General features: G+C 36.0%; 1 protein-coding gene across 2 annotated transcripts in view; it reads right to left on the bottom strand.

Moving 5' to 3' along the window:
• The window catches only part of CEP290 (centrosomal protein 290), a 101,639-nt gene that overhangs the window by 60,230 nt on the left and 19,135 nt on the right, over positions 1–22,274 (bottom strand). For both annotated transcript variants that reach the window (XR_003567340.1, XM_027842499.1), the window contains exons 16-29: positions 19,495–19,595; positions 19,335–19,422; positions 17,205–17,308; positions 15,491–15,575; positions 13,571–13,710; positions 11,099–11,263; positions 10,507–10,656; positions 9,415–9,530; positions 8,429–8,531; positions 8,089–8,319; positions 6,387–6,560; positions 5,874–5,985; positions 2,768–2,973; positions 394–545 (exon numbers count right to left, since the gene is read on the bottom strand). Coding sequence is in view for 1 of the 2 variants with exons in the window: in XM_027842499.1 (XP_027698300.1) it covers positions 394–545; positions 2,768–2,973; positions 5,874–5,985; positions 6,387–6,560; positions 8,089–8,319; positions 8,429–8,531; positions 9,415–9,530; positions 10,507–10,656; positions 11,099–11,263; positions 13,571–13,710; positions 15,491–15,575; positions 17,205–17,308; positions 19,335–19,422; positions 19,495–19,595 (1,927 nt within the window). In the remaining variant the exon portion in view is untranslated. The remainder of the gene's footprint in view (positions 1–393; positions 546–2,767; positions 2,974–5,873; positions 5,986–6,386; positions 6,561–8,088; positions 8,320–8,428; positions 8,532–9,414; positions 9,531–10,506; positions 10,657–11,098; positions 11,264–13,570; positions 13,711–15,490; positions 15,576–17,204; positions 17,309–19,334; positions 19,423–19,494; positions 19,596–22,274) is intronic.

The following is a 22,274-nucleotide window of genomic DNA, read 5'->3' as shown; positions in this document are numbered from 1 at the left end:
ACCCATATCTCCTATACAACTTCAAGTACTGAACATACTATTTATATGCTTGTAACATCAAGAAGAAATAACGTTTAAGGAAACTTTTCTACCCTATGGCAAAAATATATCGGATCCATTAATGTTTCTATAACTCCATTTTCTGAACACTGAAGGTTTTTTATTATCTTCTTCTATTTAAATGTAAAATGTAAAAAAAAATTTTATATAAGTCTATATGAAAATGTAGAATAGTTTGAACTTAAAAAATGACTCCTAAGGAACAGTAGATTTTTATGTTCAAATGCCACTTAATGCCTTTCTCATTAAAAGGAATAATTTGATTAGAAGATGACTGTTTTCACAAATTAGAACCGAGACATGCAGATGACAATAAAGATTTAAAGAACTTACTTGGACACCTCCACCTTCAACTCCATTTCACTCTTTTCTAACTCTAGGATCCTCCGCCTGTCGGCGTCACTCACTTCCTTACTCACACTCTCGGCTAGCTCATCTCTTAACGTTTGTTCCAGCTGCTGTGCGGCCAAGTTGATTTTAGTAAGCTACAAAAAAAAAAAAAAAAAAAAAAAAAGTACAACTAGAAAGTTGCTCTTGGCATATTTATGCATCTTTTCCCTTTTCTTCCTCATAAAATTTAACCACATTCCAATGTCCATTACTAAAATGTTTTTGAAAATTTTCACTGACTTTTATAGAACATGCATCTCAATTACCTTCCAGTTCCACTTTGTGAAACAGCCAACATGAATGGGGCTCCCTCCTTTTTAATTATTTCTTGTGATTTGTCTAGGTATACCAACAAAAGGGCTGAGCTCAGGAGTAAACAAATGACGTTTATTTTCTAAGCACGTGTGCAGCTATAACACATATCTAACTACATTTCACGGGATGCTTTTTTAAAAATTTAATTTTATCTTTTTGCTTTTCAGTGAGGTGAATAGGGTTAAGTGACTTGCCCAGAGTCACACAGCTAATGTCAAGAGTCTGAGGCCAAATTTGAACTCAGGTCCTCCTGACTGCAAGGCCGGAGCTCTATCCATTGCACCACCTAGCTGCCCCCACTGGATACTTTTTGGGGCAAACAACAGTTGTTCACAATTCAAACACACACACACACACACACACACACACACACACACACACACACAGGCACACATGCACACACACTCTCCAGTAAACCCAAACTACCTAAGGGCATCAACTTTGCTACTAGTTCTTCGGCATAAATATCATAAAAGAAGTCAATGACAAAAACCACACACACACACACACACACACACACACACACACACACACACACACACACACACACACACACACCCCCACCACAGGATCCTAGAGCTAGAACCAGAAGAGGCCTCAAAAGCCTGAAGCGCAAGGAAGGGAAAGGACACGTCCCAGGTAATACAAGTAGCAAACATTGGAGATAGAATTTGAATCCCAATTCTCTGTTTCTAAAGCCAGTCTTTTTACCCACTGTGCCAGGCTTCTTCCCCAGATATTAAAACAGCACCTTTTTCCAATGGAAAAGAACTGGAAACAAAGTAAGGTGCCTATAAACAGAGGATTAGTTAAAGACATTATGGTGCATGACGATAATGGAATACTACTGCACTGTAAGTATGACGAATATGACGAACAAAGAGATGCACAGAAAGAACTGAACTTACACGAATTGATAAAAATGAAGTAAACAGAACCAGAAAAAACAACAAGCACGCCGGTAAAAACAATGAAATAGAAACAAGAACGACAACAATAAAACCACAGCAACAGAACAATGTGAAATTACAACAACCAAGGTTGGCCCCAAAAAAAGAGAAATGAGAAAAAAAAACCTTCCCTCCCTTCTGAGAAGAAATGAGGATCTTGGCTGCTCTTCAATAATGTGCCAGGAGAAAAGCTAGTTGTTTAACAGCATTTCAATTATGCACTGCTTATGTTAAAACACTTAAAAATTAAGTACTTCCCAACGGTAATTTAAATGTCATTCAATTTCAGTAAGTAAATATTGATACATATGATTTGGGGCAAATCTTAAGAAAAACACTAAAGTTCCAATAAAAGAAGTTTCATTATGGCTGGTAATTTTTGAGGGGCATTGCATTTTAACACAACCCTAACAGCATAATAATGCTGATTGAGTGGTGCACATACTTATAAACTAAATTCTTCTATGCTTAGTGCCTGGACCTAACAACCTCATACTTTCTGATTCTAGATCCAAACAAACCTCATTAGAGCCTCACCTGGATACCTGACAGGGAAGAGTACCATTTTCACTGCTTGTTTCACAGACTAGAAATAATAGGTAAGAGAGATGGATATGCTGTGAAAATGATTTTTTTAAAAAAATTTAAAACATTTCAGCAATGGGCACTGACAGAAATGTGGTTAAAATCTGAAAAAAAACACATTTGTCAGCCTAGATTTTAAAAAACACTCTAATGCTAAACACATACAACATTATGATTAAAAATAATGTGTTACTATTTAATGCCTTTCTGTGTATTTAATTTAATCACATGGTGTTTTGCTAATGACAAGCACTTAACTATAAGGACACATACTACAGAAAAAATTTTGGGATTACTCATTAATTTCGGATTTCAAATATATTCATTACCTAACGATAAAAGTATTATCTTAAACTGCTGTTTCTGAAACAATCTAAAGACTAGATCAAGCAAGTAATGCCAGTTACTTGAAGCGCTAGGCTTATTTTTCCAACTCTAACTAAAGAGTAAAAATTAGAATATCCAACCTCAGAAAACTTGGTTTCCAGTTCAAAATTACGTTCTTCCACTTGCTTTAATGAAACCCGTAAGTGCTCATACATTTTTTGCGAGTGTTCGGCACGCTGCCTTTCATTCAGTTCCTTCATTTCCAGCATTGTAATCTTTTTAGAAATGGAAACAATCTCACTGTTTGTTATAGCTTTTTGAGCTTTATCCATGGTCAAATCACTTCCTGTGGTCAAAAATAATTCAGTCAAATTCAATAAGGGTGTTGTTTTTAACATTAAGCAAATGCAAAACATCCGAATATGAAAGAAGTAAGACACGAGACAAATAAGGTGAATTTATGGAGAAGCCCATGTTAGACTCAGGCAATTCCTTTGATTTTTAGATCTTATTTACTAGAGTTCTAACTTGTGAAATATTTTACTAATGCCATATGTCAATCCAAGCCAATATTTTATGTTAATAACTATAAGTAATATTTGGTCATGAGTTTTATTCCTGGGTTGTGAATTTAATTTTACAGATGAGGTGACATGGTTTCCTAAGTTCATAGACAGGAATGTGTTGGAGCTAGCTCAAACAGGCTCTCAAGAGCTGATTGTTAAATTTTCAGAACATTTTATGGGAGTTCCTTCTTCTGGTAGCTTGTAGTTCTACCGTGTCTTCTTATCCTGAACGAACCTTGTCCAGGTCTTATTGTAAATCCTACCTAAGGCAGCCCCTGCCCCACATTGCACTGGAGCCCTCATGAGGTACTTTTAATAAGTTAGGGGGCTCAACAGGGCACTTGGGCTGTCCACTTTGTTTCTAACTCTTGTTACATGGTTAGCCGCTTCATTTTTCAATCCTATATGCACTCAAGCTTTTTTACACTATTCACATACAACTTTATTATCAGACAGTACAACTGACTGGTTTTTCCCATAAATAAATGTCTAAAAATTCAAATTTGAAAGGCCGGCAAATTAAAGAATAATTATGTCTATTAAAAATATACAATTTATGATATGAAGTAACCTCAATACCCTTAAAGAAACTTGAATGTACCAAGTTGGTCTGAACATAGATTTATTTTCACTCTAAATCTCCTCATGTAAAATATAAAATCTGAGTATCGTCCATAGTTATAATCTTATATCTGCGCATACAATTGAAGCCTTACTGGAAAGTAGGTATAGGACAGAGAAGGCAGCGATCGATATAATGAAATAATGGGATTTTTGAGTTTCACAAGCAGCTTTGCAAAAATTGCCCTATGAGAGGAAGAAAAAAGCAAGGAAAGGAGACATCTGTATAACTGTGTCATTTTACACGTATACTTAATTTTTTAAAATTTAGTTTCTTTTATATCATTTTGCGGGAGTTCAAAGCATTTATAGCTCAAAAATAGGCAAATATTACAAATCAGGATTTGATTTATTATTTTGTTGATTGTATAGACTTTAAAAAGTGATAAGGAAAATTTTAATAATGCAGATTAAACTAGAAAGTCTATTTTGCATATTTTTTTCAGAGAGCTGGTTGTTAAACATTTACCAGTATACCACTGTTCACAAGTCACATCACTGGTAGGACTGAATGAAAATTCAAAGGAGCCAAAGTATGTAGGCCCAGTTACCATCCACTTCAAGTCATACAGATTTGTCAACAGAACATGAAAGCCATGGTTGTACTTTAAATTATTTGTGTGTGTGTGTGAGTGTGTGTATTTCCCCAGAGTACATACCCACTGACTGGGGAATAGGCAAACAAATAGTGGCACATCAACGTAATGGAATATTTCTCCTCTGTAAGACACAACAAGAGAGACAATGCTGCATAGTGGCTACCGGCTGGTATGAATGAATCAGAAAGACCTGGATTCAAGTCCTCTCTCTGGCACAGACCAGTTGTGTAGCCTTGGGGAGGTCACTAAGCCTCTTTGTGCTTTAGACAACCTTAAGGCTGAGAGGGACAGAAAAAGGGCAAACCTGCACAGGCAGAGGGAGTTTCCTCAACAGGTGCTCCCCAACGACACTAATGAAATCACAAGGCTAGTCCAAAAAATGGAGATGATAAATAGGCGGAATTCAGAGAAGCATGGGAAGACAAAAAATTATGCAAAGGAAAGTAAGTAGAACCAGGAAAATAACATACATACACCATGATGACAATAATGTAAACGGAAGGAAAATGAATGAGGATGAACTCCATAATCTGAGTGATTGATTTTGGTCCTGGATAAGAGTGGAGAAAACACAAATGTTCCCAGATTTGCCCTATTTGTTAATGACCCCAGTGATTCATTTGTTTCCTATCTGTGATGCTGCACAAACCAGGCCTGCAATCAGAGAGCTTCTGTCTGGTTCAGTGAGGCAAGGGCACAAACATGAGCTAACATAATTAATTACACAAGGTGATTTGTGGAGGGAGAGGGGACCGCCAATTCAGGCAACAAGGAAAGGCTCCCAGATGGAAGGAGATTCTTAGATCAGTATTCTGGCCAGAGACAACAAGATGGCAGGTCTTAGGTACTAACAATAAAACTGTGATTTCCAGTGATTTAAAAAAAAAAATACCATGAATGGCAGAATGGCAGCTAGATGTCTGAAAAATAAACTCTGAGAGAATGTATACAGCAAGTTCATAACTAGTGCAGGCACCTAATATTTGTGACTTGTATGTAAATGTGACCCTTTCACAACACTAACAACTTGTGTTTGCCAAATTGAAAAAAAACTACAAAATGGCAGATAACTTCACTATAAATTTCCCAACAGGTAAAGTTTCAAAAAGAAATTCATCCCATCTAAGGATTAATTTGGTACACATGTTGTGGAGGAAGATACTGCCACACAGACTGGCGATGCAGATACACTCTATTTCACTTGTGTAAGGAGTAAAAAAAAAATTAAGTATACTTGTAAAATGACACAGTTACACAGATGTCTCCTTTCCTTGCTTTTTTCTTTCTCTCATAGGTCAATTTTTGCAAAGCTGCTTGTGAAACTCAAAAATCCCATTACCTCTTTATATTGATCACTGCTTTCTCTGTCCTCTACCTACTTTCCCACAAGGCTTCGCTTTAACCTGGTTAAACAACACAGCGAGCGCCGTATCACATTCACTCCAGGAGCACAGACTTACCTAATTTAGTGGCTTGTTCCCAGGCTTGCTCTACAGTATGAAATTTTTCCTTGGTGATCTCCAGTTCCTTACTTATAACATCCATCTGTTCTTTCAGAGACGTATTTTCACACTGAATAAGAGAAATATCTTCAAGTAATTAAAGAACAATTCAGACCAACAACATGATTATTACAACATAACCTTCATTTATTACTATCATTACTTCAACACCCTCTCCTTCCTACAACCCTCTCTTGCCTCCTCAGAGGAGTTTGCTCGCTCCCTTTATATTCCTACACCTCCTCATCCGAGCCCCTCTTATGGCCTTGATCAGGTAATGTTTCATGTTGTGATTATTTGCATGTGTCCTTCTCCCCTACTTGCTGCACCTGATGAATGTGGACTTGCTAAATTCCCCTACCAGTCCTTTGAGGACAGGGGAAATAAAATCTCAAAGACTTCCAAGAATGGAAAATACTTATTGAAAAGGTCGTTCTAATTTTTCGAGAACCAAGAACCATATAATCTTACCTCCACCAACTGCAAACTACTCATTCTCTGGACAAGCATATTATCTTTTTGCAGCATGTCCCTATACTTGGCAGTCAATTCACTGTATTGCTTATTGGCCAATTCGAGTTCCGAGAGAGGGACGCTATTGTCTATAAGTTTTTGGAGAGCTGCAATCCTGAAAATGGTTGTTTCCTATGTAAATAAGAGTAACAATGTTATATTTCAGCACTGTTTCTTTTAAAGATAGACCTAAGAAAAAGAAACTAACATTATGCAGTGACAAAGTTTATTGATTAAAATTATTTTCAAAAAACATAAGAAAATTCTTACTTAAATGAACTTTTAACAAAACAATTCCATGGCATGCCCCATTTTATGTTAAAAATGAAGCACATTTTAGTACTTTAAAAATGTTTCTTATTGCAATAAACTGTCAGATTTAATTATTTTGAGAAAAAGTATATCAGTCTGAATCAATAAATGCGTTTGTCAGGGCATACTGTAAGACTACAGAGGGAAATTTTACAGCAACAAAGCAGTCTAGTTGTTTTATAACAGCTGAATACATCCAAGTGAAGCTGCACACGCAGCTCTGTATGATCCTAGGAATCCACAGCTGCACTCTGCCTCTTCAACTTCTCTAGGCTAAGAATTGAATATAAGTCAGTTTTACACCATAGGCAAAGTATCTTCTTAACCCAAAAGTAAATTCTTTCCTAGTGCTACCATACATATTATTTGATACAGAAACCAAGTTCTAAAAATGATATTCAGGATCCAAAAATGACTCAGGTCACGGCCTACCCACAATAATCCTAAGAAATTACATAAACCTACATCATTATTTCCTTAATGATCAGGAGAATATGTCAAAAATACGGCTAATTCTCCTTCATTTCTAGATAACACCAAATATTGCTAACATCATTGAAAAAGGGTAAGGCAAAGAGATCAGAAGAAAGTTAGGCAAGAAATCTCTTAAAGTGATGAGCCACGGGAGAATTAAAAACTTGTGACAATAACTAGTCCGAGAGGTCTGACAGTGTTAGGGAAGGAAGAATATAGAAGTACAAGAAAAGTAATTCAGTTCTTTTTGTACTTTTGAATTCCATTCCTGTATTTCTGAATTGGCACAAATGTCTCCAGAACATTTATCCTTTTATTGTTTTCTTTTTTTAAAATACTCTCTTTTTATTTACCTTCCATTTTTCCCCCATTCCCCACCCCCAACATTGAGCCTCTGGACCAATCAGGGTTGGAGAGAGAAGGCATAATTCCTATTCTTTTTTCTTCTACATGAAATGTTCTGTAATCATTCTACTCCTTGCCAAAACCATATGTTATACTTGCAAATTTCCAGATTATCAAGAGAACTAGATCTTCTATGAGACTCTGAACAGTCTAGCGCAAAAAGAGAAAGCAATTACTTTTCTTGAGTCTCAAAATCCCTTTAATACAGTAAATGGGATAAAAAAATTATCTTTTTCAAGTAGGACCTTTAATTATTTACTCAGCATTACGACCACAATAAAATCTCGGTTTAAGGTTAACAATCTCACACATCACTCTTTAAATGAAGATGACGTCCAAAAAAATTAAAAATTTTCATTTGATTTCTATTTATTGTTTTTTGCTCTCTTGTAAGTCTAATACAAATTCAAGAAATTTCAAAATCTAGAGCTTAAATGTTCTAAGGAAAGATATCTAAGAGCAAGCATACCTTAAACCTTTGCAAATGGCCAATTCTGTCTCCAACTGCGGCCTCCATGGCTATCAATTCATTCTTCTGTTTACTGTTTTCTTTTCTTAAATGCCGTTCCATTTCTAGTAAAGTTGTATATTGCCTTATCAGGGACTTTTCATTAACTTGCAAGATGCTGATTTTCCTACTACTTTCAGAAAGATGCTTTTTCATTTCATCTGCATCCATCTGGAGAGCATTAAGTAAGTTCTGCACAACAAGTAAACACCAAACATTTCAGTTACTCATTGCTGTTAGACATCCAGAAAGGCCCCTCAGCTGGCACTGGCCAGCTATTTCTGAATGGTGGGACACTTACATTATATTCTTTTACTTTGATAGCACCTTGTTCGACTTGATCCTCAAGCTTTTTCTTTTCCTCCCTCAGTTTTTCAGATTCCGTTTGCCAGATTTTCTTTTCACTGAAAAAAGCAGAACAACCAAAATCTAGTGCATTCCATTAAGCAGGTTAGTTTGATGAAGCAACATTTGAGGCTACAGATGATCTACAAATTTTGGAAAAGAACACACAGAGAGGTCCAGCATATGGTGAGGGGGATGATCACTCCAAATTTGATTCTTATCAAAAGCCATACCTAGTATCCTAGAAGCTAGGACAGATGTAAGATAGGAAAGTTCTTTTATTAAAGTACTTTTATTCTGACCAATGACTCATCAGACTTCAAAACTTTTCAAAGATTATATGTGATCTAAGATGAGAACAGATTAGGTCAGATTTATACTCCTGACCTTAAGTAAGAAAACCTTAAATAACCTGAATAAAATTTAAAGCTAAATATTTATCTCCTGAAAAAATTCTGTACCCAAATGGACTAGAAAATAATTAAGAAGAAAGAAAAGATGGTTCTTTAAAATGGCTATCATAGACAGCAAAGAAGAAAACTGCCTATTTTCCTACAAAACAGAAAGCAGTAAGACACTAATCTCTTCATGGCAGTCACTATTAATGTATGTGTATACGTGTGTGTGTGTGTGTGTGCGCGCGCGCGCACATCTTTGTAGGAAGAAACCTTTGTAGATCATGCAAATATGTCAAAACTAGCTATTTATTTTAAGAATCAATTTCATTTAATTTCACCATGAATAATAACACACTCTATTTAAAATAATGACACTTTACCTATGCTAGAAGTAACCAAAAGTGAAAAATGTAATATACAAAAAATTAATCCATTAACACAGATGAACAGCAAATTAGTATTTTAAATACTCAACATGTTAAATACTAATATATTTCGTTAATTCTAATTTAAAATTTGTATCAGACAAGTTTGTGTCTTATACCTTAGATAGTCTTTGTATAACAAGCCTTGCTGATGCCGGATGACAGCAAATTTCCTATTATATTCTTCAAGTGAATCTTCTAATTTTTTTAACATTTGTTCTTTATTTTCTAGTTCCTAAAGGTCATGTTGGAAATAAGAACGACAAAAACAGAATCACAGATAATCAGCAGCCCAAGTGACCAAGAAATGTCAATGTCTCTCTCTCTCTCTTACTCTCATCCTGATGCCACCCAAACCTAAAGGTACAGCCTTGCAAAACTACCGTAAGGACCAAATAAAAACGTATGTTTAGTCACATTTCACTCTTCTGGATGACTCATTAAAATCAGAAACTCAAAAAATAAATTCTTTCTTGCTACTTGACAAGAAGATAGATGTTACAGTTATCACACTTAACGTAACTGCTATTGTAATAATTATAATTGAAGGACTATATTATAATAAATTATATAATTATAAATGAAGAAAGCTCAATTCTTCATGATGTAAACTGGTGAAGGGAACAGTAGCACAGAGAGTGGGGAAAATAATTTTCTTTGGCTTTTAAAAGACTCCTTAAATAAAATAATGAAAAGCTTCTCTCTCCTTCTGTGCCACTCAATTTTATCTTATTCTATTTTAAGGAAGAACAGAATCATCAAAAGAATGATCCACAGTTAGCTGCAGAAACATTCAAGTTCAGTGATGCTTTATTTCATCTTTTTAATGCTAAGAGGCAGGAAGAAATAATTGTTTTTATTTAAAAACTGAGTCTGGCGAGGACTGGCAAGCCACAGTTGCCATCATTGACCTAAGAAGAGATGCCAGGCAAACTCTTTTCTCTCCTATCTCTTTCTCTTCTGGATCCTACTGCTCCCTTTGTAACAGTTATTTGTTATCTGGTGATCCACCATCCCTGTCCTATGGCTAGCTCGAAGGTCAAGATGGATTGAATATGCCTGAGTAGATGAACAGGCTCTTGTTGGCAAAGTATATTAAAATTTACTAATGTATCCCTGTGTAAAGAAGTTAAAGAATCCCCATATGATGTACTAACATTAAAATAAGAAACAACAGAAATCATGTGATTTAACCTTAAAAACTTAACTACCTGTAAAATATATATCAAGTATTCATTTTGAGAATTAATTATATTTGCACTTGACGATGTCATCCCATCCGGTAAGTCGAATCCTTTGAATACAATATTTGATCCTTTTGCTTGATGTAAGAGACAAATTTCTTTCTCAAGATTTTCCATCTAAAAACAAACCAGAAAAAAAAATCTTAAAGTTCAAGTAATACGGTAAGAATGTTTTGTCCAGGAAAAAAAAATCAGGCTTTACATCTATAATGCTACACTTCACACTGTACTCTTCTATCTGTCAGAGAAAGAAGGTGCAAATACAGCGCCTTGAATGAACTGAAACCAAACTTCAGTTTCTACTTAGGTGAAGACATGCAGCTACACTTTTCTTTTCACGTTCACAGACCAATCACTGACCAATTTCTACTTTTATAAATGTCTTCTGTCTTCTCAGTAGGAATAACAAGAAGCAATATTCTCACAAATTACCACAAAAGTATCTATCTGTGGCTGTTTTTAAAAAAATTAAAAGCATGTATTTTTCATACTAATTCAACTGTATTAACTCAATCTTTCTATGACTTCTTAGTAACTTTTTATTTACCAAATTACATACCTTTAAATTTGCTTTTGCCAGCTGTTGAGAGTAATTTGTAGCCTCTTTCCGAGTTTCTTTAAGCTCATCTCTTAATTCATCATTTCGTCCTATAAGTTGGTCAACTTGGGCTTTCAAATGTAGGTGGGCATCAAAGACTCCCTCAGCATTCCTCAAATCCATAGCCTAATACATTAAAAATACATTTTAAATGAGAAAATAAATATTTAAGTACTGATAGAACATTGGTATGATAATCTTTTTCTTAGAACCACGCAGAACATTTTCCTTCATAACTCTAATGTGCATAACATGCTAATATTGAATAATTTAATTATCTGTCTCTATCTTAGACCCTACTAGACTATGAGCTTCACCCAGTTGGACATAATCAAATAAACACATAAGAATTCTGTATCGTCATTGACACTTAAAGGGCAAAATTTTTAAAGCACTCAAGAATCTGTTTTCAAGATATCTCAGAGGAAAAGATTCAAAAAAAAAAAAAGATAAGAAATTATGCTTTTATTCACTGAAAGCTAACCAAGAAGGCATTAACAACTAGTCCTGCACATGCCTACTTTTCCATTTATATAAAACCTTTATGAATAATCTACAGGTTATCTGATCTTAATAAGAAGAAAACAGGCCTTTGAAGAAAATCATTTTTCAGTTGCCTGTATCTTCATATTTACACAATAAGCTGAGTTGTAAAACACATAAAATCTCACTGTCCTTTATTTTTTTTTAAGTTAACAGTAGAACAAAATACAACCTTAGAAGCTGTTATTAAAATAAGGTATCGGGGCAGCTACATGGTGCAGTGGATAGAGCACCGGCCCCGGACTCAGGAGGACTTGAGTTCAAATCTGGCCTCAGACACAAAACACTCACTAGCTGTGTGACTCTGGGCAAGTCACTTAACCCCATTGCCTAGCAAAAACAAACAAAAAACAAAGAAACAAAAAAAAAAAACAAAGCAAGGTATCTCTGTTGAATATATATTTATATACATGTATACATGTATGTGTGTGCATACAGATACACACACACATACACACACACTCACTCACATGAAACGATGTTAAAAAATTAAATCAGATTCTATGATAGAAGACTATGGAAATATTGTTCAACAATCCAATTAAATTATAAAACACACAGACATATACATATATATATATGCACATACACATATACATACACAAATATGCACACCTAAGGTGTTTGAAATATAGAATACAACTCCCTCCTAGACCATTATGTGACAGTTCTCTCCAGGCTACCCTCCAAACTTTCCCCATCATGACCTGGGTACCTTTTTCTTCTTCTTTCTCCCCATTCCCCAATTTCAGCTTCTATTATGTGTTATCTTCTCCTATTAGAATGTATGTACCTTGAGAGCAGGGACTGTCTTTCTGCTTATATTTGTATTCTCAGAACTCAGCACACTCTCTGACTGACCTCTGTAATCACAGCAGAGAAAGAGAAAGATGGTGATGATGCTAAGATAAGGAGTAGGGGCAGTGAGCTAAGCTTTAGACAGATTCAATCCTCCCCTATGAAATAAAAGTATATCTTCCAAGTATGAAGAAAGCGAGTGTAGCCGGGGTTGGGAGGAGAAAAGACATGGGACAATGGCTATAGTGGCTGATAGAGGGCATTGACAAGGATAGAGATGGAGTATTGCGAAGTAGCAACAACGCCCAGACACAGCTGACTACAGCAAATCTGCAGCAAACGAAATCACCTCGACTTCATGACTACTTCCAGCAACTTGGTAATGATTACCCTTAAGGAATCGAATGGTGAATGTAAGTACGTGATGAGGCTGTGGAGGTTAATAACAACAGGACATCAGGGCACAAGGAATTCCATGGTAGTCACTAACGACACACTAAAGTGAAAGACCATCGGCCCAAAGCCCGAGATACACATACGTGAAGCCAGAGAGGGAGAAGGGCAAGAAGGGACGGCATGGCAATAAGGACAAAGATTTAGGTTAAGTGTGAGTGACAGAGGGGCAGAGACAAAGATCAGGGATCAAAATTCTGCTCCAACCACCAACCCTTGGAACATGGAAGCAGTTCATTCCCATTATATGGTAAAGGGCTGATCACTAATCCCTGGGTGACAATTAAGTGGAGAAGGATGTTGTTTAAACTGAAGGGATTAAGAAATTGTATGACTGAGCTGCAGAGAAATCCTTCCACGAGAATATGGAGGTATCTGAGGAAACAAGAGGGGATGACGGGAGGGAGACAAAGACAGAAACTACTGAAGTCACTTCCTAATTCTGATAGCTGATGCTATTCTTTGAAATGCTGAAGTAAATATACGCCCATATTTAATTGTCACATGTTTGGTGATAGCTCTCATGTTTGGTGCCTATTTTCCAAAGATCAGTAAGGTCCAAGAAAATAAGAGAAATGCTTCCAAAAGCAAGAGTCCTAAAAGAACTAAAATAAATCCATTCATATGAAGAAAACTTACATTAACTAATTTTTCAAGACTAGGGATGACCAGAGGTGTTTCTCCTTTAACACCAGGCTCTGTCTGCATTTCCTTAATGGTCTGCAATATTTCTTTCAAACCTTCTTCAAGCTGTGCTTTTTCTTCCACAAGTTCTTTTACTGGAATTAAATATACATTTTTCTACTTTGATAAACAAAGACTTATCATAACTTCAGCAAATTTTAATAAGTAACAAATACTGATAAGCTATAAAAGGCATTCATACTTCAAGCACCGGTTAAATCAGATGACTTTTAAGGTCCTTATCAACTCTGAGACTCTATGATTAAGAATATTTCACATAGAAACAGAAGTTGGTAATAGAAAATTACTATTTGAGTAGAAGAATAATAAAAACACAAACTTTTAAAAACAGATTATCTACATTTACTCTGATTAAATAGGGATCCTATCTAGAGCTCCCTATCTCTGAATCTATCTAGCAATCTCAGTTTGAGAAAAAATTAGATAGTCAGTTCATCAATAAGCATTTACAAAGCAACTACTATGTGCCAGGCACTGTGTTAAGAGCTGAAGATAAAAATACTGGCAAAAGACAGTCTCTGCCTTCTAGGAGTTCACAATCTAATTTGAAAGATAAACAAACAAATTGGTACAAACACACTATATACAGGATAAACAGAAAATAATTAATAGAAGAAAGGCCCTAAATTAAGAAGGATCAGGAAAGGCTTCTCAGTTCCAGAAGATGGGGGTTTTAATTAGGAAGCTTTTCCTGATTCCCCTTAATCCTAGTGTCTTTTCTGTTTTGATTATCTCCTGTTCATCTTATTTAATACCTGGTTGGTACCAGCTGATTGCATGTTGACTCTCCCACTGGACTGTGTATTTCCTAACAGCAAAGACTGTTTTTTGCCTTTTTTTGTACCTCAGTGCTGGGCACATGATAGGTACTTAACAAATATTTATTTACTGAAAACTGAAATAGTTTCATATGACACAGAAAGGATTTGAGCAGCACAAACCGTGAGAGGGGAGGCTATAAGGTAATACGTTGGACTACAGAGGAGGAAAACGAGGCTTTATGAAAGTCTTTAGTTAGACCAGGGGTGGGGAACCTGCCACCTCAAAGTCACATGTGGCCCTCTAGGTCCTCAAATGTGGCCCTATGTGGCCTCTAGGCGGCAGGTTCCCCACCCCTGCTTAACCTGTACAGCTCTGATCTGAAAACAGATTAAATCTGATATCATGATAACAGGATCATAGATCCAGAAATGGAAGGGAACTTAAAGGCTATTTAACCCAAAGCCCTCATTTTACAGAGAGGGAAACAGATGCCTGGAGAGCTGAAGTAACCAAGCTCACACAGGAAGCAGGTATCGAGGCAGGCACCGGACCCAGTTCCTGACCTCAGAGTCAGTGTTCTTCTTAATGCAACATCCTATAGCATATAGTAGATTTACCTCCCTCCCTGCCACCTGAAGCTGACTCACCTTTCAGACAGAATCACCAGATATCCTGCCTGGGAGAAGCAATGCCACTGAGTTCTCCTTCCTCATCTTCACCCAGCCCATTCTCCCCCTTCCCATTTCCCACTTCTCGCACTGGAGAATAGCAATCAAACCACTCCTATTATTACAGCCTCAAGGAAGGAGGGGTCCTTAGACAATCTTATTGTTCCACTCACCAGTTCTCTGACTTTCAGACCAAATCACCCCACCCTGACCACTACTCCCTTCAGTGTGTCCTCTCCCCATCTTAGAATAGAAGCTGTTTGTGGCAGGAACTCCCTCATAGTGCTTAGCAGAGAGTAAGCTCTCAGTTAATGTTTTTTTTTGTCATTTATTCATTCATTCTCTCATGACTAAGTATGGGAAAGCTGTTCTAAGACAAAACATAAATAAATATAATGCAATATAGTATCCAAATATAACTCACCTTTGTTTTGGAACTTGGTTATTACTATTCTATTCCTTTCCAAATCTCTTTCCTTTTCATTTAGTTCCTTTGAAAGATACTCATTCTATCAATGGGGAAAAATGAATGAACAAAAATATAATTTGCATTTTTAGACAGAGAATATTTAAGACAGATCATTTCAGAAAGGCTCACCAATTTAAGCATTACTCACCACTAACTGAGTCCACAGACAAGGGTTAATGTAGAAACAAAATAATATAAAAGTACTCATTCCCCTGTGCCTGCCCGTCCTCCCCCATATACACACATACTTTATTCTCCAAGAAATACTACGAGGAATGTTTATACATATAGTCCAATCAATTTCTCTTTTCAATTGTCAGATTTGGGCACTACCTGCTCTGCCTGGCTCCTGTGTCTCTGAAGTTCTAGTTCTGTATCTCTGCTTTGTGCTTCCTTAATCAACAAATCATGGAATATCAGCTCATTCTAAAGGAACATTTAATGAACAGTGAAGTCAACGAGTTGTACTGACTTTATGCTGCTTTTTTGTAATATACATTTTGTTGTTAATACTTTTTAAAAGTAACATGACCTGAAGGAATTTGCTTTCTTTTTTTTTAATTTCATGCACTTAAACCTCTAAAAGTATATTCGTATTGAACTTGGTCAAATACATCTGAAGGTAAAAGAAAAACTTCTGTAAGCCACACATTGGAACATTTGGTGGAAGGAAACTCACCTGAGACCTAAGAAACACGAGTTCCTTCCGCAGCTGCTCTATAAGGTTTTCAACAGGATCTAGGTGAGATAATTTTGCTGGGGCTACACTATGCCAAGATTCTGTGGCATGAAGGCTACTTTCAAGCTTACTCTTCAAAATCTTTGTTTGGAGTGGGATGTGCTCTTTTGATACATCATCTTTCAAATCATCTTTATCACCAGAAAGCTTTTTTGAAGTAGGAAGTCGCTCAACCTCTGGTTTCACTATTTGTGACTTTTCCATGATAGCTGTTTTATCATGAATAAGATGACAAAAAATTGAGGATTTCTGGCTAAGTGTCAGCCTCTGTCCAGCAGGAGAATCTTGCTTCATTAAGTTTAAGGAGCCTCTTGACACTGTAATTTGACTGCTTTTCTCTAGGGCCTGATGACTTGTGGAACCTCGCTTTAGATAGTCATCAGAAAGGGAATACAAGTGATCATTTGGGTCTTCTGGGCTCTGCCTATAGATGAGAGATTCTAAATTCCTTGTAGACTGCAGACATGGTGCTTTATAAATCTGTCTAATCGTAAAGCCTTCGGGACTTGAACTGCGATGTTTGATCTGTATAGGTGAAGAATCTCTTGATAAATGGGCAAAAGAATGCCTGCTTATAGGCTGATCTCCACTCTGAAGCATCTGAGAAATTTTTCTTGATAATTTTCCTAACATCATGCTTCTTTCAGGAATATTCTGATCTGACTGTAGACCACTGCATGGTGCTCTCATATATGCTGATTCTATTTTATCTGAGCTTCTAATCTGTATTCAGAGTAAATAATGATTTATTAATGACTCGATCACTAAATACAGTGTTTTATTAAAAACTAACAATTATAAAAAAGACAGGGTAAATCTTCAAAATGCAAAATCAAAAGAAAGAAAAAAAATCTCAGTCATTATTTTTCCTTTTCCTCTTCAGCAGAGTCTATTACAAATTCTCCTTAAATGACATTTGCAGGAGCTTACCTTTAATTTAAATTCATCAATATTTTCAGAGCTCACTAGCTGAGATTTTCTTTCTTCCACTCTCAGTTCCTGATTAAAGATGTTGGTCAGATGTAGGTCACCAGCTGTTCATACCAAATGTATAAAAAAAAAAATCAGAAGCAAAGAAAAAGTAGAAAACTTAATTATAACATTCCTCATATTAGATATAGTTTTATGAATCCATGAGCTCAGTGTTATAGGTTTTGCCCCATTCCTGGGCAAATCCCAACTGATCCATGACTTTGGGTGCATATGTTAGGATTGTTGGGTTTTTAAGAACTCACTATTTGACATTCTTCCCTTTTTAAATTTTGAGATCTAAATTTTCTCCCTCCCTACCCCACTCACTGAGAAGGCAAGGAATATATCAATGATATGTGTGAAATCATGCAAAACATATTTCCATATTAGCCATACTGCAAAAATTCCTTTGGAACTGTCGTGGATCATTATATTGATCAGAGTAGCCAAGTCTTTTACAGGTGGTCATCATTATAACATTGCTGTTACTGTGTACAATGATCCCGTGGTTCTTCTCACTTCACTTGGGCTCAGTTCATATAAATCTTGCCATGTTTTTTCTGAAACCACCTCCTCTAGTCATTGTTTATAGCACAACAGTACGTGGTCACAATCATATGTGACTTATTCAGCCATTCTTTAATTAATAAGCATTCCCTAGGTTTCCAATTCTTTGGCACCACAAAAAAAAAAAAAAAAGCTGTTATTTTTTGTACTGTAGGTCCTTTCCCTTTTTCTTTGATCTCTTTGGGACAGAGACTTAATAGTGCTATTCCTGGGTCAAAGGGTATATGCAGCTTTATAGCCCTTTGGAAATAGTTTCAAATTGTTCTCCAGAATGACTGGACCAGTTCACAACTCTACCAACAATTCATTAATGTAGCTATTTTCCTTCATTCCTTCCAGCATTAGTCTTTCTAATAGGTGTGAGGTGCTATCTTAGAATTGTTTTAACTGGCATTTCTCTAATCCAGGGCTTCTTAAATTTCTTCCACTCGCCCTCTTCAGTGTTTCTTAAACTGTGGGTTGTGGACCCACATTATTAAGAATCAGAATTAAGAATTAAGAATCAGTTGTGACTTAGAGCATTTTTTTCATATGACTATAGATAGCTTTGATTTCTTCTTCTGAAAACTGCCTGTTCATATCCTTTGACCATTTATCAATTGGGGAATGGCTCTTATTTTTATAAATTTGACTTAGTTCCCTATATTTGAGAAATGAGGCCTTTATCAGAGTAACTTGCTGTAAAACTTTTGGATATTACTTCTTGTCTATGGCACCTTTCAGCAAAAGGTAGTTTCCCTGATTATCTCTTTTAAGTAGGTCTATTTCTGCTTTTGCTTTGTCTGAGATCATGATTGCTACTCCTGTCTTTTTAACTTCACCTGAAGCATATCAGATTGTGATTCAGCCCTTTATTTTAACTTCTACAAGAAATGAGGTAAGCTATGACCCTAATCCCTTCTCCTCCCCAGAGAATGAGGTGGTTTATGGAGAAAGGAGGATTATGTCTCCCGTGGGTTGGTAGAATAATTCTGTATATTTATGATTATACCTTTTGAAGTAAAGATTTCTATATGAAACCTAATCTGTTAGTGGTTAAGAGGAACCAGGGTACAGGAGATCACCCACCCCTACACTTGGAGGAAAAATATCACTTGATGGAAAACCACCACAGAACCATTTGCAAAGAGCTTAGATACCCCCCCATCTCCTTAAGGGTGCTGGGGAACCCCTAGAAATGATAAATCTAACACATGGCCTTTACATGGTGGAGGATAGGGTGGTCGTTTTTACATAAGGTAATAGGATAATAGATTTAGAGCTTAAAAGGATTGTAAAGATCACTGAGTTCAATTTTCCCATTTTACAAATGAAGAAACTGAGAAAACTACTGTGATCAGATTCCATTTCAGAACTATGCTACACTAACAATATAAATGTTGGCTAACTGGGCCATATTTTTATTGCTTCTAATACATTCTGAACAAACCATGAAGAAGAAAAAAACACATTTCTCACAATAAGAAATTTGCAACCCCATATCGACACTGTCCTGCTTTAATAAAAGTGAAATGACTATACCTAAAGTTCCAAATTTCTTTGCTTTATCTTGAGCCATTTTTCGAATCTTCTGTTTCAGTTCAAGTCTTTCTTCTTCCAGGCTTTCAATCTGTAAAATATGAACTATTAATAGTGTACTTTATATCAACCAAGAAAAGAAATTTCTGAACATAACACTTGCCTCTTTTAAAAGAACCTGGTTTTCAGCTTTATACTGCTGTTGTTTTAGATTTTTGCTCTTTCTAAACTCAGTTAAATCAATCATTGTCTTTGGATCAAGACCTAAAATAAAGAATAAAAATTAGGAATTGACATAGAAATAAACAAGACAATTAATTGCTACAATAATGTCTTATATATCTAGAATCATAAGGAAATGAAATTTTGCAATAACTGAAAAAAATTAAAGTGCCCAAATTGTTTAAAGTCATATTAACATCTAATGGAAATCCTCCCAAAGTACATAATACTGCCCACTTCAGCTGTGCATAAGTGAACACAATGTAACCTCTTATTTTCAAAAGCGACCATAAATTTAATATTAAATATATACATAGCCAAACTTGCATTGCAAATATTTACACTTACATAAATTTTATCATGTAAAGTGCTCTAAAACTTCTTGAGTCACTTCCTCTAAACAGGCGTTAACAGTCTCTGTATGTCTATTCACTCCTATTTATTCATCCTCTTACATGGTATAATTAACATTCTCTCTTTTGATTCTTTTTTTTTTTTTGGCTTTGCACTATTCAGCAATTCTTTCCATATTTCTTTATGTTCATTACATGTGTTGATTTTAATTGTACAATATTCCATTACACCAATATAAAATGTATTTAGCCATAACTCTTACTGTCAGAAATTTGGGTTTTCTTCTAGTTACCTATATTTACGAAAGCTTCTGCTACAAAAAATCTTTGAACAAATATTATCCCTCACAATTCCCTACAAAAAAAAAAGTTACCAAAATCCAAAGTTTTTCAAAAAAGTTTTGGATTTCAATCCTGGCTTCATTATTTTCCATCTGTGTGACCCTGAGCAAGTCACTTATCATTCTGAGTCTCAGTGTTTTTCTCTATAAAATATAGGGGCTAGACTAGATGACCATTAAGATCCCTTGCAGCTCTGAATCTATGATCTAAGTTGTATGATGTACTTTTTTTTTTATCAAGTTGACAGCTCACATATCTTGTGCTGAAAAGTTCTAACATGGTAATTGAAGTCAGAAGCAGTAGATGAGAGGGCAAGGTAGGATGGCAGACCTGGGCCTCCCCCCAAAATGGAGGTCACTAGAGGAACCTACCAATGGAAGGAGGTCAGTATAGTGGACAGATGTTCCAGGGTAAGAATTCAGGGTTATCACAATGAACACCAACCCTGAGCAGCTACAGGGGGATGTAATCCTATGAAAGATCTGTGTTTTCATCAGCATGGACACTCACCTATTAGCACAGATGCCAAATCTTCCCGAGCTCATGTGGCCAAAGTATCTTTCACTCAATGGCCAATACAAAAATTGCAAACTGCCGCAATCTGCTGAGCTTTCTGTGAGTTCTAGTTTTTCTGACTCTTCCTTAGTCTTAGTTCTAGTTTTCAACTTTTATACTAGAAGTCTGGCCACTTCTAAAAGTACTCCCATATCTCTTTTCTACTCTATTTTAAATCTACTGTATACCCTGAAAATAAATACTCCAACTCAGGTAAGATCAGATGCAAGACCTGTAAGCCTTTCCTATCAAGGAAAGTGTACATACTATTTCAATAACTTCACAACCTTTTTCTACTTATTTCTGTGTTCACTGCAGTGCTCTGGTGGGTTGAATTTACCTCTGAATAAGAGAACATTACTGCATATCAACATTCTAAGCTCCTCATGGGAAAAAGAATCCCATATTATTCACTAGTGTAGCTGTCAGTGTCTAACATACGTCATCCATCAGCATGTTATCTGGACCAGGAGGTACAAGATGGGTCCAGAATTACATAGGAGAAGAGTAGGCTGTATTGCCTCGAGGAAATTGCAAATCTTTATTAATGGCCCAAAGCTTTTCTCAGAAACAAGCTACCATTTTTTCAATATTAATATTCCACCACTATCACTATGTGGCTATAAGATATGGAACTAAACAGTCTCCAAAGAATTAAAAATGAGTGTCACACAAAAGGCAGTATCAGAGGGGGTTGACAGGCTATAAAGTAACAAATAAGGAACTTTAACAAGGAACTGAAGTAAAGAATGTCATTAGGGGAGCATCTAATTGAAAATAAAAATGGTCTGGTCCCAAGATAAGCGATAACAGGGAGACAAAGTGCTTTAGTTGTATGCCTGAGATGTCAAAAGAAAGGGTAGTCCCTAGAATGTTAGATGGGCTCTGTATGATGAATTTATGGGAAGATATGGACAAGAATTATGTAGGATGGAAAGGCCCAGATATATTATGTTATACATCCTTGGAGAAAGTATCCAAATCAATGATATCACTGATCAATTTAAACACAGTTTTCAAGAGCTGAGGCTAAGTATGTCCATTGAATATCTCTCCATTAGTAGGTCACCAGGAATTTTTATTTTTTTTTCTTCCAAGATTGTAGTATTCACAGGACTAGATTATTAGAGCAAGAACTCTGGTGTTAAACAGGTAAAGTTCTATGGCAACAAGCAACTGGGGATAACAGAAAACACTACTCAGCTTCCCAAATGAGACCCATCCCAACCCCCTACTCAATTCTGTGTACAATTTTATGTCTAACTATATTGCTTGTCCAAAATACACATAGATGAACTAACTCAACATTCATTCACCCGAATGTGCCAATCAGTGCAGTATTTGCTTTTCATCCACTTTGCTTTTTCCAGTGTGGATGGTGAAATCAATCATTTCTGACTATAATCAAATCAATGACTATGGATTTCACTAGGGATGCTTTGTAGCTTTCTGGCACACTATGTAATTAATG

The sequence above is a fragment of the Vombatus ursinus genome, unplaced genomic scaffold (assembly GCF_900497805.2).
Source record: "Vombatus ursinus unplaced genomic scaffold, bare-nosed wombat genome assembly UNPS02014874.1, whole genome shotgun sequence".
Classification (NCBI taxonomy): domain Eukaryota; kingdom Metazoa; phylum Chordata; class Mammalia; order Diprotodontia; family Vombatidae; genus Vombatus; species Vombatus ursinus.
The sequence above is the reverse complement of the archived record's forward strand: the minus strand, read 5'-3'. Positions and strand labels throughout refer to the sequence as shown.